Source organism: Alosa sapidissima, chromosome 23, assembly GCF_018492685.1.
Source record: "Alosa sapidissima isolate fAloSap1 chromosome 23, fAloSap1.pri, whole genome shotgun sequence".
Lineage (NCBI taxonomy): Eukaryota > Metazoa > Chordata > Actinopteri > Clupeiformes > Clupeidae > Alosa > Alosa sapidissima.
In genome coordinates, this window is record NC_055979.1 from 26,502,235 (window position 1) to 26,518,200 (window position 15,966).

General features: G+C 38.7%; 1 protein-coding gene across 1 annotated transcript; it reads right to left on the reverse strand.

Annotated features, from left to right (window-relative positions):
- On the reverse strand, nt 1-15,594 carry cd247 (CD247 molecule). The gene is made up of 7 exons (XM_042080495.1): nt 15,356-15,594; nt 5,574-5,671; nt 5,357-5,437; nt 4,262-4,294; nt 4,002-4,055; nt 3,753-3,785; nt 1-1,835 (listed from the first exon to the last, which is right to left on the reverse strand). The coding sequence occupies exons 1-7, from the start codon at nt 15,411-15,413 to the stop codon at nt 1,764-1,766; spliced, it is 429 nt and encodes a 142-aa protein (XP_041936429.1). The 5' UTR covers nt 15,414-15,594; the 3' UTR covers nt 1-1,763.
- Between the last annotated feature and the right edge of the window lie 372 nt (nt 15,595-15,966).

Consider the following 15,966-nt stretch of genomic DNA (forward strand, 5'->3'; position numbering starts at 1 on the left):
TTAAGCTTTCATAGTTAGTTTTATTAATCTAAGTTCAATTAGGGTAAGAACAAGGGAAACCATGTTTCCAACAGCAACAACATATTTAGATACATAACCAAAGGTATACAATTATTCACAACAAATAAAAGCCTTAAGATATACTTGTGCAGGGTTTACATGGCAGTAGGTTACATGTGGTAATTAATCTAAGACAAGTAAGCACAATAGCACAACTGACTAGTTATTTAGTCAACAATATACTTGGTAATGGCAAAGTTAACTACTGTATATTTGGAAAGCAGAGCACCAAACTGTTGAAAAGTGGACAGCCAACTATAAGAACTAGGTTATTTATCTGCCCTTTTTTTATCTGAGATTACCTATACAAAAACACACAAAAAAGGGTGAAGCCTGCATTGTGTCCCTTTACTGCATCGACTGAAAGACACTCAAGTGTGGATAGATGTTGGCACAATTGTGATTGCCTCCCCAAAGAGGTTAGCTGGGAGTTTGTAACCCTTTACTAAGTCCTAAATATGTTATGTGGCCTATCATGCACTTCCCACAGTTAAACCTGTCCCATGTGTTCGGTGGACACTAGATATTAAATTTACATTCAGCTCCTTAACTTCTTTTTGTACTCCATACATCTATGAAGCGTTTTGATCGCCAATAGTGTGAATGTACAAAACAGATATTGAGAAAGCTGCAGAGGCTTGTTCTTCAACACATAACCGCAGAGGATGTAAAGTAGGCTACACTATGGCTGATGAAGTCATGCTAGCTATGGCTAGCTATCCATTCTAAACAGGTTACACTTTATCATTTATTCTAAGCAGGTTACATTTAGTGTGTATATCAGCAATCTAGTTAAGCTATAAGATAACCTTTTATCAGGCACATGCAAGAAACAAAAACTTCAGTTGATACAAGAAAATCTTAATCTGCTGGTCCAATTAGCCTATGGCCTCATAATTTCAACATTGGTACTAGAGAACAGTAGGTTTACAGCCCAGTGGAGGCTTTCAAAATCATAAATGTATATGTTCATCTGCAGAATTAATCAATTCAAGGACACGATAACCTTCTGGTAGGTGATTTTAAGGTCAACTCTTTCATCAATATTGACTACTTTGATAGCACTTTGACAGCAACCTAGCCTGCTTTTTTCTGTACAGCAACTGACCCAACTAATAAGCATTACGCATATCAGCATTTTAAATGTAAATGTGAATTACCATTTAAACAAAGCAATCGTCCATTAGGCTACTATGTGCATGTATACTGTATGAGAGGCAGTTGTAGGCTAATTGTATATGTATGTACATGATATAATTCATAATGTTGTTCTTATAGTTCCAAATAAATTAGTAAAGCTTTGTCTCTTGGCTTCTCAGGAACTGTCAAAATGAGTCCTATAGCTCTTGTCAAGGTCACAAACCCATAGCATGAAATGCTCAAAACAGAGATGAAATGGTTTGCTAGTGACGGTCACAAGATTTAGTTAGCTTGTTTGTGATAGCTGTGAAGCTATCACTGCTGGTACTGATGCTACTCTAACTAGCCATTTTGTCAATTTCTTTCTGTTTAAGTTTCTGTTTTTCTGTATTTTTTTTCTCTAGAATAAGAGTTTCATACGTGAACTAACCACTAATATTAGATATGAGTATTTAAGTGAAGAGCAAATAAAATCATCAGTGGATGAGAGTCATTGGTTTTGTATATTGAATCAAGGGGGAAATAGAAACTCATATCCGCTCGTATCAGTTGAGCTGGTCATCTTAGCGCGGGGGTGGATGGCGTGGCTTGGCGTGCAATCTGTCATACGTGTCTTTGATGCCAGGTTTCAAGTCCTGAGTGAGAGAAGGAGATAAAGACACAGGGAAACATAATATAACAAACATAAACACATACATAATACACAATGGTAAATAAGAATAATACATTTAATTTAGAAAAGCGCCTTTCAGGTACCCAAGGGCACTGTACAATAAGGTAGGCATAAGAAGTAGCCATATTATAGCAAGCAATCATGGTTAGATTACACTGACAGTAGGACAGTACATTCAGACATACAGGGATGAGAGAACAAGCATACAGGAAGGACACGACACAGGCTGGACATGGATACAAGGGACATAAAATGCAAAGATTCAGAGGAAACATAAAACAGCCTCAGAGGGGATACAGTTAGTACACTGAGCACAAAGTGAAGACCAAGTGTAGAGTATAAGTATATATACTCTTTTGATCCCGTGAGGGAAATTTGGTCTCTGCATTTATCCCAATCCGTGAAACACACTCACACAGTGAGGGGAAGCACAGCACACACTAATCCCGGCGCAGTGAGCTGCCTGCTATAACAGCGGTGCTTGGGGAGCAGTGAGGGGTTAGGTGCCTTGCTCAAGGGCACTTCAGCTGTTCCCACTGGTCAGGGCTTGAACCGGCAACCCTCCGGTTACAGGTCCGAGGTGCTAACTAGTGGGCCACGGCTGCCCCAGAAGACAACAGATTAAAAACAGGGAAAATAAAAGAGGCAGTACAAGTAGGGGGGGCTACTTGCAGGGGGCTAAGAGGAAAGCTAAGCTAAAATGATGTGTTTTTAACTGAGTTTTAAAAGTGGATATAGTTTTGGAGCAAGTGGGGACTGCTAAAAGACATGTATCTGTAGAGCGAAGGGTGGGGGATTGCCGGTATGGGGTGAGGAGGTCTGATAGATAGGATGGGGCCAGATTATGTAGGGATTTATAGACATGGAGAAGGATTTTGTATAGAATGCGGTAGTGGACAGGAAGCCAGTGCAACTGCTGGAGGATGGGAGTAATGTGATCCCACGGCCTGGTGCGGGTGAGTAGCCTTGCAGCATCATTTTGGACATACTGCAACCTATTTAGGGTTTCAGCTGGGATGCCGTAAAGTAGAGCGTTGCAGTAGTCTAGCCTAGATGTAATGAATGCATGTATAAGTGTTTCTGCTGCAGATGAGTTGAGGGAGGAGTGGAGTTTGGAGATACTTTTGAGATGGAAGAAAGATGTTCTGGTGATATTTTTGATATGTGAATCGAATGAGAGAGTAGGATCTAGGATTACTCCCAGATTTCAGAGGTGGTAGTGAAATAGCTGGGGATAGATGCAGATGTTCTAGTTTTTTCAGAATGTTAGGGGTGGAAATGAGAACAGCTTCTTTCTTATCTTGATTGAGTTTGAGGAAATTATGAGTCATCCAGTTGTTAAAGGTGCCATGTGTAATAACTGAGGTAAAAATATCCAAAAAATGAGCTACACTCATCAAAAAAAAAGAGAAGAAATTAGGGCGATGATGTCATTTAAGAAATGACAAGGTATAGTGCTGCAGAGATATCAACCTGAATTAGCATGCTAAATTACTAGCCACAGCCCGACAGGTGTCATAATACCAGTTTCGGCCATGGGAGGCGGTATGCGGGCAACATAACCATCAGCCAAACTGCAATACACGTGTCTCGGTTGTTACTCTAGGGTAGACTAACTCACTTTCTGGAGGTATACTGCCCCCATCTTTTATGGAATTTGGAGTATGAATTAATTTTTTGTCGGACATTACACATGGCACCTTTAATGGCATTTAAGCAGTTGAGCAGGTTGGATAATGATAATGTGTGTAACATAACATAATCATAGGCTGCATGGTGAAAACATTTTGGATTTCTGATTATGCTTGGATCTAGCTCAGGTGTTCCGACTGCTCAGATCTAAAGTTTACTATTGAATGTGTAGAATTTCAGTTTTTACCTGGTACACCTGGTCATCTTTATGACGACGACGCTGTGTAGAGAAACAAACATTACAGTCAGCAGAGATCACTTAGTGCAAAGGCAACAGGAGCTTACTATATGAGTATAATTTATTTCCTATACAATGAAATTAGCGAAGATTAAATATTTCCAATACGGCAGAATTGTATTTTGATACTTGATTGAACTCTGTGTGTTGCATTACATTGTGATGATAGGTGTTATTACATAAGAATAATCATCTTACATCTTTCTTCGCAGTGATTTCTTTGTAAGTATCCTCTGTAGTTTTATTCAAGCGCTGTGGATATAATTCAATTATAAAATCAGTATAAAAGTCAACATTAAACAGTTTCTGTAGGCAATATTGCTTTATTTGACTAAGTGCAAATAATAAAGTGTGATAGGATATTGAAGTCAGCAAAAATAGTTGCATCATATATACTGTATGTGTTCAGCAGTGTTAAGTACAGTAATAACAGTCTTGTACAAGTTGATAAGATTTACCGCGTATGGATCCTCCTCTTGCTGTCTACGTCCCTAGTATCAAGTAAACAAGGAATGTCAGGCAGTGTCATGCAAGTTCACACTTCAAAAGAGCTAGCTCAATATTCAGTTTACACAGATTAAAATGAACATAAAGTGAAAAGTGTATGTTCTGACTAAAGTCCCAGTTCATTAGGCTACTTCAGTTTTCACAATAATGCAAAAACCTGAACGTCGCTCAGGTTCCTGTTTTGTAGTTGCCAATGGATACAGAAAACATAACTACATTCAACGAACGCTCTCCTTTAACACCTTCATATATGTAAGAATACTAATTGGTTACATACACCCAATCATATTTTCCTCCTGCTTTTATAAAACAAAATGTAGGCCCACTACAGATGGACAATTTCTATGAGTTAATTGTCTGTGAAATTTCATAGTAAAACTGTAAACATGGATGACAGTGAACTTTACCAAGCCAACCAGTTCTACCATGAAAGCTTATGGTAACTGGTGGTAATTTGGCAGTTTGATTTTTCTAGCCTACAGTAAAATTCAGTGTTCATAGTAGAAAGTGTGAACAAATGTTTCACCGTGAAAGTTCACAGTACAAATCTAAAGGTAAATATCTACATCTGTAAATGAGTAAATCTAAATCAAAATCTGGCAGTTCTATAGTGAAATGCGTTGACCCAGAGTGCCAGACTCCTTGGAGCAACTCCAAGTGCCTTGCTCAATGTGCTAGCTGGGAATCGAACTCACGACTTTTCAGGCTTTTGCAAGCAAACTATGCTCAAAACTATCATAATGGTTGCCAAGCGTGCCACAGTAATATAGTATGAAATGCAGTCAATGTGAAGGTTTACTTTACAATGGCATCGAACACAATTCAGTTAATCATAATATAATTTATAATGTCATTTTGAATCAGGCTCATTAAGTTAGTCTATAAATTGACGGATACATTTGACTAGCTGTAAGAGTTCCTCATTCATTAACAACAGCAAATTAACAATAGATTTATCACTGACTTAACAAAAGACACCTTTTTTGTCAGCAGAGTTTAATTTAAAAAATGATGATAGCATATCAGTGCCTTCCTTGAATACTTACGCGGTTAGAGCCACTTTCCACATCACGACCACTTCCTGAGAGTGCCTTCTCTGAGCCTTGGGCGGTCTTTGGCCTGCCACACTGAGAAAACAAACAAACACACAAACAAACAAACAAACAAACAAACAAACAAACAAACAAACAAACAAATAAGTAAAAGAAGACTCAGTACAGCAGGAGGAAATAGAGCACAGCAGTAGAGCACAACACAACTCACCCTCTCTTTAACCAAGAGGGCTGTGATCATCACGCCGTAGAACATCAGGAAGCCGTCAAGGATGTAACAGAGTTTGGGGTCAAACATGTTCACTGCGTCTGTTGGGACCATAGACCAGGATATAGAAATCAATCAATAGTTCTATTGTTTGTGGTCATGGAGTGCTGTCAGTAGCGAGAAACAAAACAAAAAACAGTGTACACCACTCTAGTGTCGCCGACAGTCTCCACGGTTGCCTACCATGAGCACGCACGAGAACTCAAGCCTTGTTGAAGCTGTGCAGGCTCATGTGTGATGTCAGGCTACAGCCTATCTAAGTTACTACATAGTCATTACTATGGACCTAACCACTGCAATTGGTGACCTTCGTTTTTTGGTGGGAAAAATACATTTTGGAATGCTCCCCGAGCGTAGCTGTTGATGCAGGCAGCTCACCGCGCCGGGATTAGTGTGTGCTTCACCTCACTGTGTGTTGACTGTGTGCTGTGTTTCACTAATTCACGGATTGGGATAAATGCAGAAACCAAATTTCCCTTACCGGATCAAAAGAGTATATATAAGTATAAGTATATATACTTATACTTTTACTTAGTTTGACTGTCGACTTGTGTGGACATCACTGGAACACTGGAAACAGTTATGTGCACTGGCTTAATTAACACAACTTTATGCATTTCTTTCACATATACTGCAGTCATGTTCACTGTGTTCACTCGTAAGGAATCAGTTCACATGGCTAGGCACTTGTAATGACATGTTGTTAAGAGGCTAAAATTAAAGCCTGCCCCGTTTCAGATGCCTGGGTGCGAACTCTAGCAGGAACATAACTCTGTGTAGGCTACACTGATTTTTTTTTTCTTCTTGCGACAGAACACTCTGTGACCACAAACAACAGAGCTACGTGTTGAAATCGACCGGAGTTCTCCTTCAAAGTGATCCACTGTAGGCCTAATTAAAGTTATTTACTTGTTTGCAAGATCGTGTGATTTAAATGTTTACTTTTTCAGTTTAACAGTGTAGCCTAATAGGCTGTAAAGTAGGCTAACATCAACAAATATGCCATCTACTTTGGCCTATGTGACACTGTAATGGGGTAAAACATAATGTTATAGCCTACCACTATGTTCATACCACTACCAAATTGTATAGGCCTACTATATTGTTATTTTGTAATGTACATGTAGTAATACAAAATTATAATAATATGTTTTATTTATATAGTGCCTTTCTCAAACCCAAACTCATTTTACAGTGTCAAAGTGAAACAAAACAAGAGTGTACCATGTGTTGTTTGAAATGGGCTTATAATTGTAAAACCTGGTGTGCATATTTGCACATTTGTATTTGTAAAACATTATGGTTTGCTAGTAGTTAGTTGGGTATGACCACTACAGCAGCTGGATTACAGTGACAATGTTACTACTGCTTTGAAAAAAAATAAAGATGAAAGGGCAATAGATTTCCTGACAGGAGCAATGTGCATACTCTCACAACTTTGTAGGCCTACAGAACGGAAATCACTAGTTTCAATTTGGGACCTTGCAGTCGGAACTGTAGTTTGTTTGTTTATTTATTGAAAGTGTAAAGACAGTCCAAAGTAGCCTGTGCTATTCAAAGCGTCAGTGTATTGCGCATACTCTTTTTATGTCGTTTTGAATAGCTACTGCATACCCAGGTTTAGATAGATAGATATTCAGTGCTGCCAAAGCCCTGCTTCTACCCTCTCTGGTCTCTGGTCCTGCACTGTGCTGTGAGGGGCGAGTGGCCACCGGCTAGAGCGGCAAAAGCCGATGTGTGCGTCTTTTATAAGTAAATATACTCTTTTGATCCCGTGAGGGAAATTTGGTCTCTGCATTTATCCCAATCCGTGAATTAGTGAAACACACTCAGCACACAGTGAAGTGAAGCACACACTAATGCAACAACAGCGGCGCTCAGGGAGCAGTGAGGGGTTAGGTGCCTTGCTCAAGGGCACTTCAGCCGTGCCTACTGGTCGGGGTTCGAACCGGCAACCCTCCGGTAACAAGCCCGAAGCGCTAACCAGTAGGCCACGGCTTTTAGATTTAACAATATATTTTGCATTTCTGAAGTCTTTCTTAAGTTCAAGTCTTAACGCTGAAGTCCAAGTCAAGTTCCAAGTAAAGATAGAGATGTCTCAAGTAAGTCAAGTCTTACCAAAGACAAGTCGAGTCCAAGTCCTTATTTTTTTCAAGTCCTAAACAAGTCACTGTTGTGTTATGGAACCGCATATTAAAATGGCATCAATCATGCTTTCAATATCATTCTTAGCAATATATCATACTTTACAAACTGAAAAAGTTTTAAAACACTTATAATCCTATCCTTTGTTTTCTTACAGAGGAAAATTAAGAGTGAATGGTTTTGAATTAAATGAGTTTACTAACTGGCAATTCCATGTCCCAACAGTCATGCTACAACTTTAATTGAGTGAGGGGTGAGGTAGGCTACACATGAGAAGTGTGTGAGTTAGGGAGTGTACAAATAGCCTATGCATTCCAACGACCATTTTAATGTCATCATCAAGGCCATAGCCTACTCAATACCAGGTGAATAAACATTTATTTACCTTCACATTTCTTGCTATTTATTTTGCAAAACACAATGCCATCAGTCATTGATAATGACTGATAGTTTCGGTTTAGCTCCGTGGTGGAGCAAATTAAATTGTGTAGGCTATCCTACGAACATCACAGGATCAGAGGATCAACCAGAATATCACAGGATCCACAGTCAGATGACAAACGGGAGCATGTCCAGTGAGTGACCATCCCTTTTCCCTTCTCATAGGCCTAGCCTACTAGATAAGAGACCTGCATTCCATGCACAATCGCTGCGTTGCAACGTTAACGATGAATTTGAGGCTGCTGAAGTTGGTATAGGCAGAAAATAGTTATGTTTTTATAAGACACAAATAATTTTACCCATGCCGCAAGTCATTACAACTCAAAGGGGCAAAGTCGAGTCAATAGCATGGAAGTCTATTATAGCCTACTATATTGTGCACACAACAAATAAAATGAGAGCACAATTTAGTGAAAAGAGCACTGTTTAGTAAAATGTGTGCACGATTTACTAAATGGAAAACACAAATCTGGATATATACCAAATAAATATCTTGCAATGACCCCTCCAGGGTTCCGTAGATGGCAATCCTAGTTGCAAGTCATTTCTAATTGTGTCAAGTCGAATCTGAAGTCATCAAAATCGTGACTCGAGTCTGACTCGAGTCCAAGTCATGTGACTCAAGTCCACACCTCTGTTACAGTCTCCATACTAAAAAAAATAATACAGAATGACACATGTAATTTCAGGATAATCAAAAAAGTTTTTTTGCATGTTCCTTTGCATTAGGAAGACGCAAAGTCAACATAGGGGGAGAACATGGTAAGACGAGCCATTTTTTACATTCTTCATCATTCTAATGTGTCAAAGAGGTGTAATCTTCATACCAAACAAAAATGTAAAGTGTTCTACTACCTCTGTAACCAACAACTCTTTGATAACTTATAAAGGTAAAGAGATATGCTCTCTGCAAAACAGTTGGTCTCCTGGCACAACTTACACCTACGTGTGGGGTAGTTTGGGCCAAAACAAACATTTCAGGTAAAACATTTTTATTTTCTTCAAACAATAATTTAATTTCTACAAACAGTAGCAAGCACCAACATTTCACTGAGAATTTGCCAAATAGATTCATCTGAAAGATTAATTTGCCAAGATAGGTTTAGGGATATCACATTTTTTGTTGCATGTTTACCTTTAAATTTGCCCATTTATTCACTTAAATAAGTCAGATTAATATGCTGCCTATCTCTTTAGCTCTTAGTAACACGAAGGAACCATATAGAATAAGTTCACAAAATCAAGGCAAACTTAAAAATCGGACCATCATTTTGAAAGAAAATGCTTCTCACAACAAGCTAAGTATATTGTAAATCAGGTTTCTTGGCCAAGTATATTTGAGTATACAAGGAATTTGGTCTCTGCATTTATCCCATCCGTGAATTAGTGAACACACAGAGCACACAGTGAGGTGAAGCACACTAACCCGGAGTAGTGAGCTGCATTGCTACAGCGGCGCTCGGGGAGCAGTGAGGGGTTAGGTGCCTTGCTCAAGAGCACTTCAGCCGTAACCACTGGTCGGGGACCGAACTGAACTCCGGTTACAAGCCCGAAGCCCTAACCAGTAGGCCACGACTGCTAAGGAAACATTCACGATTTTGTTTAGCCCTCACATCATTGCTTATAAGGGCACCAATTGAGGTGTAATGCATCTGAATGTTTTCTTCTATTCATGTTTTCTCTAAATCACTCTAACTCTGGACATGCATGGAATCCACTTGGAAAGCAAAAAATCATATTTTTACACATGTATTTTTTACCACATTATCCACGAAGTGAATAGAGTCTGGAAACATTTGCAACACTTGCATTCGCGACGGGCACTAACTTTGAAATCATTGGTCCAGCCTTACTAATCACATTGATCAGAGATTCCTCCTTATGTTACTTCCTAACATGCTGACAAACTTACAAACTGTCAGTAAACATCAGTCAGGAAACAAAAACCTTTGCTGTAAATAAATGTCTGCATTTTTCCAACTGCCTTTTTTACATTTGCAGGTGTTGCTGCTTCTGTTTATAAAAAAATAGTTTTGGTTTTGTCTTCCCCTCTGATCTTTTCTTGTCTGAGGGAAACGGTTATGGTGTTCCAGACTAGATCTCCCTGAAAGAAGATCTAGGAGGTGGAGGGGGCCAGGCTACATGTGAGGTACCTTTCCACAGATTGTAAGGAATGATTCCCTATTCCTTAAAATGCTGTCACATGATACAATTTGTTTACGGTTTCCTAGAAAAAAGGGTGGCTCATCTTACCCCATATGCTCAACTTACCCCATTCTCCCCTACACTCTGCTGGATTGACTGTATACAATGTAATGTGATCCATTTTGAACCATATCATCGAAGTGAAGCAAATGCTTAAGTGGTCTCCAATCAAAACATTTGTTAGATGTTCTTCTGTCTTATCTAAATGACTAAATTCAGATGTAACTATTTTTTATCCTGCAGAGCTGCATTCGCATTGCTGTTACCACAGTGGCTTTTAGTGTGTAAGTGTGCTGTCATCTGTATACCTCCCTGTCAGCTCAACTTAGTGACACCCTATCTTTGTGTCATTCCACCAGGCCATGCCAACAAGCATCACCTCCTAATAACAAGCATCACCTCCTAATAACAAGCATCACCTCTATCTGAGATAGTCTTCCACAGATTGACTAATGCAAGGCCCTGTTTTTTTTACATACTCCTGAACTTGTTGCTTAGTACTGTCCACCTATACCGAAACCACTGACCTCAGGGTCTGTGTGCATCTTTATATCAGGCTATCCACACTGTATGGTGATCCCCTGGGGGGCTCACCCAGCATCTGAGGGGACTTTTTAATGGGAAAAAGCAGTTAAGTAAGGAATAATGGATGACACAACGTTTGGTTATCAAGAATAATAGTGCATGTTTGAGGTGGTAATGTGGCCCCGACGCGCAGCAGAGTATCTTACACCTCGTAAGCGCATTATTTTTCTGATAACCGAACACCGTGGTGTCCATTATTCTGCTTATACCACTGTTGCAACTTGCGTTGTGTCAATTTGCTGTTAGAATTTTCCCTTTTTAATCACTAAAACTGTCTTGTTTGTAGAACTACTTCCTTCTGCCACATATCAACTAATTTCTCAACTTGTAGGACAAACTGAACCTTAGCTTAGTAAAATTGCTGTTTTACTATACTGCCATGTAACTGAGCTAAAAAAATCACCTCAGTCATATGCTACAATGTTGCTACGCTCTGGAAGGCAACGTGACAGTTCATTTAAACTTCACAACTCTGCAAATTAATGTACAAGGGTGATACGGCCAAAAAACTGGAGCTCCTTCATAAGTGTGCAATTAACAGAAAAATAATTGATTCTAAACACTGAATCACAATAGGAAATTCAACCAAGCAGTGGTATAATGTGTGTTATTTATTTATTTTCACTGTTTGTGTTCAGTGGTGTTAATCATCAATCAAATTTCTAATAAAATATATTTTTTTTATTTTAAATAAAGACACTGTATAATAGCCTAATTGCAATAAAGATCTTTACAACTTTGATTACACTAGTTGTTGATGCTGTCAGTATAAAGGCATTGCAAGTAGAAACAGGCTTTGCAAATGTCACAACTAAATAGGCTACTAAATACTAAATACATATCAAGTCTGTGCTGTGACAGGCTTTCTTATGTCTCACTTGCAAACCACCTGCATGCTCTTCTAAAAACGATGTGACTCAAACAGCTAAACCACAAGCACACTGATGTGATGAAGGTGATATGGGGCACAGGAAACTCAACTCTGTGGCCTATAAATGTAGCTGAAACCTCACTGTGTACATCACAGAGGCATACAACAATCTCCAAACTAATTTGAATAAAACCATCGTTTATTCAATTTGGTGATTTTGATGCAGTCAAAATTATGAAGACAAAGTGCTCAGATTCTAATAGGAGAGTTTTATTTTCAAAAGAGGGTTTTCTAAAGTGTACATCTTTCGATAGAAGACATATCTGAAGATGCTACAAACAGTAAACATGACCTATTTACTACCAATCAGAAATGTCAGACAAATTAACACAAAGGGATTTTAGCGTCTAATTCTAATAATAGTTCCACTGCATATGTACAGGGCAGAGACATGCAACACAAAACTACCTGAATATAGGGGTCATAATTGTGCTGCAAACAGACACCCTTTAATGTGCTTCCATCTTTGTCACATATGACAAAATGTAATGTCCTTTTGGGTAATCCAAAGTGTTCTCTGTTCTTAATGCACCCATGAGAAATTACTGGTGAAATAAGACTAGTGACACTAATCACTGTTGTTATGCCTCACTAAAACATGATAAACTGTAGCACGGCATGTCTTTTAAAACATCTGTAAGAAATATTTAATATGAAGTAGAAGACAAAGGTTTATTTGCGGAGAATATTGAATTTGGAACATATTTTTTTGAAACACTGTAACTTTACTTGATGTTGTCAGATTTTATGCCAGACATTGAACATCTTTTGAAGGGGGAAGCAAACGTACGCTGATGGTAGGAATTTTCTTGAGGTGCTGGTCACGGGATACTTAATGTGTTGAACAAAGGGAGACTTGAGAAGACTTGAGAAAGGCCACAGGTCGAAACGTTGTTTGTATTAAACTACTGGCATATGATCTATTGCTGTTGAAGCTCAAAAAAAATAGCATCGGGATGAAATGGTATGAAGTGTAAGAGTAAAATAATATTTTCTCACCATAACATGTTTTGGGTTTGTCTGAAAGTATTTCCCCTTAAAGTTTACAAGAAGCTGATTAAGACTGTCTGCTAGTTTTCCACTGTAGTCATCTGCCTGTGACGTCAAAAGATATTCTCTACAAATAAAATAACAAATTCCTATGCTTTCCGGGAAACCTTTAGGCTTACATGTTCTTTCGTTGTGACTTGTTAATTTATTAATTTACATTTCTTCATTTGACAGTTGTCATTTACTTAGTAGACATATTTGTAGACATTGAAGTTACAAAGTTTTAAACTTTGTTACATAATTGTATTAGCTTAGCTATCAACTATTGTATTAAATGTTGGGCCTAAATTGTTGATGCTGTCGACGTTAACTTTGATTCATAGTTTTTACAAAACAAATACTGGAAAATAGTGTACTGCTGACCACACCATGTGTGTGTTCATTTTCCTGCATTGTCAACTGCAGCTCAGCGGAAAAATAAACATCTTGCTCATATCAGTTAAGTGTAAAGCTATGTTCCCCTTCCCCAAACACACACATACACATGCACACCCTGCACATACACACACACACACATGCACACCCCGCACACACACACACATGCACAACCCTGGCGCGTGCACACACACACACACAACCACATGCACACAGACATACACACACAACCACATGCATGCACGCGCACACACACACACACACACACACACACACACACACACACACACACACACACACACACACACACACACATTTCCCCTTGCACTTCCTCCATCACACACTACCTAGACGACACCTAATACACACTGCACACCCTGTCGGTGCTTCACATTTCCCAGATAACGACAAGCTATCTGTTTGAAATCTTACTTGCTGCATATCCAAGTGAAAAAGAAATGCTACATATCAAATGTTGAGAAACACTGTGCAACAGCATCAGAGGGTTCCACTGATAGGTGTAGTTGTATAGTTGTACTATGCTTCATGGAAAGGAAATACTTGTTGTGTAATATAAAAGTTACATGACAGAGTTAAAACTCTTTATTGCTTGCTATATATGCTATTTACACACATCACTGACATAATGGGCCATAAAAAGAAAATAGACACGTATGATTTGATTGATAAAATAAGAGATTTGCAGGAGTCTATAAACACCAATACTGGTTACATTTCTATATTTCCTACATTTTTATATTCTATAATAGGGCAATTCCACAGAAAATTGACTTTTTGTCACATCCATAAGGCCAGTGAAATGCTTTGGCATTTGTATGATGTGAATGATAACATTCATTTTTTGTGCATTTTTCCTCATTTACATTCTTCAGCCAAAAATGGCAAATGCTCAAATTTCATGTAATCATTCACATCATACCATACCATCACATTTTATTGGCGTTATGGATGTTACAAAAAACTTAATTTTCCACGGAATTGCCCAATTCCTTTTTGAAACGTTTTGTTGAAATGTTTGTTAAACTAGCCTTGTTATCATAGCCTATAGAGTTTGCAGTGTCATTTGTCCCATGAGCAAAGTTACTTCATAATTACATGTTCTCATAGGTGCACTGAGGATTGTGAGACCTTGGCTTGAGTAAATTAAGAGGAAAGATTTCATTAATCCATAGCCTGTGTTTTTACCCCCATTCTGATTCTCAAATACAAACCAAGCAGTTTAGGCGTGTGAATTTATACTCATTCCAATTCCAAACCAACCTAGGCTATATTGTTTTCTTATAATGTTAAAATATTCATGAGAAATGAAACATGTATGTGCGTGTATTCAATCTATGTATTTGTCTACCGTGTATTGATAAGTTCATCTTTACTTTTATGTCAAAGGGTTATTTAAATTGGATACAGATGTAATTCATATTTGCATATATACAACAGCACAATTGATTTTTGTTTTAACTACACTTTTGTATATTTTGATCACAGATTGTTCTTCATTACCTCAAATTAATGCACAATAAAACTGGATAGTGATAGAGCAAACAGACATGCAGGCCTTGCCGCACACCTTACTCGCATCCTGCCTGAACATACACTGCGCCTACCACACCTACCCCATTTCTTTGCAAAATGAAGACCGTGCTTTAAAATGGATGAATGTAAAGATAAAAAATGACTGAATGTCACTATCCGAAAGGTCACTTTTAAAGTCAACTGAAGTTGACTCTACATCATAAATGTAAAAATATACTGCTTGCGTTAAAACCTGTCGGCGTGAGGAGAGAACCCAAGATGGCAGCTGTACACGAGCTACGGATTCTTCAACCTCCCGTTCACTAAGCTTCGGCCCTCACCAGATCTGACCATTCTGCATGACAGTGGCTCTACTTCAAAGAGTCCAACTGAGCTGATCTGAGGCTTTATGAGACTAAAGGAAATATAGTGAGTGACCAGGATATGTTAATGTTCTCACCTGCAGAAGGGATCGTCAAGACCATGAGAAGACCAGAAACGGTTGTTTGCCAGGCCATATCGGCTTCCTAAATTGGGATGCTCGAGGTACTTTTTCTTCAAAAATCTTCTTCTTTGCTATTCTTTCTTTTACTGATTTGGTTTCTTATTAGAGCTAGTAGCCTACTGTTCGTTGCGGACCCTCCAGAAACGTCTGTAACACGGTGACTTGTAGTCAAGTAAGGAAGTCACATAGTTGCGAGAAGTTTTCTGCTGTTGCTCTCAGTCTTACTCACAGGAAGTGGGTCGACCACACTCCACCTGGTGACACATATGCTCCACCTACAGATGTGAGCTCTTAGCCCTTTAGCGTTACCAGAACCGACTGCTTCAGCCACCTGCAGCTCTTACACATTATCCTTCAACACAGACACATATGCACACATACAGTACATAACATCTATCCTTCAACACAGACACACATTCATAACATATAACCTTCAACAGAGACACACATGCACACATACAGTATATATCCTGAGGATGACACTTACTATATTTCCTTCATGTGCATAATACTGTATGTGTCTCCCTCATAGTGGTATGGTATTTAATGCTTATTTTCACTTCTGG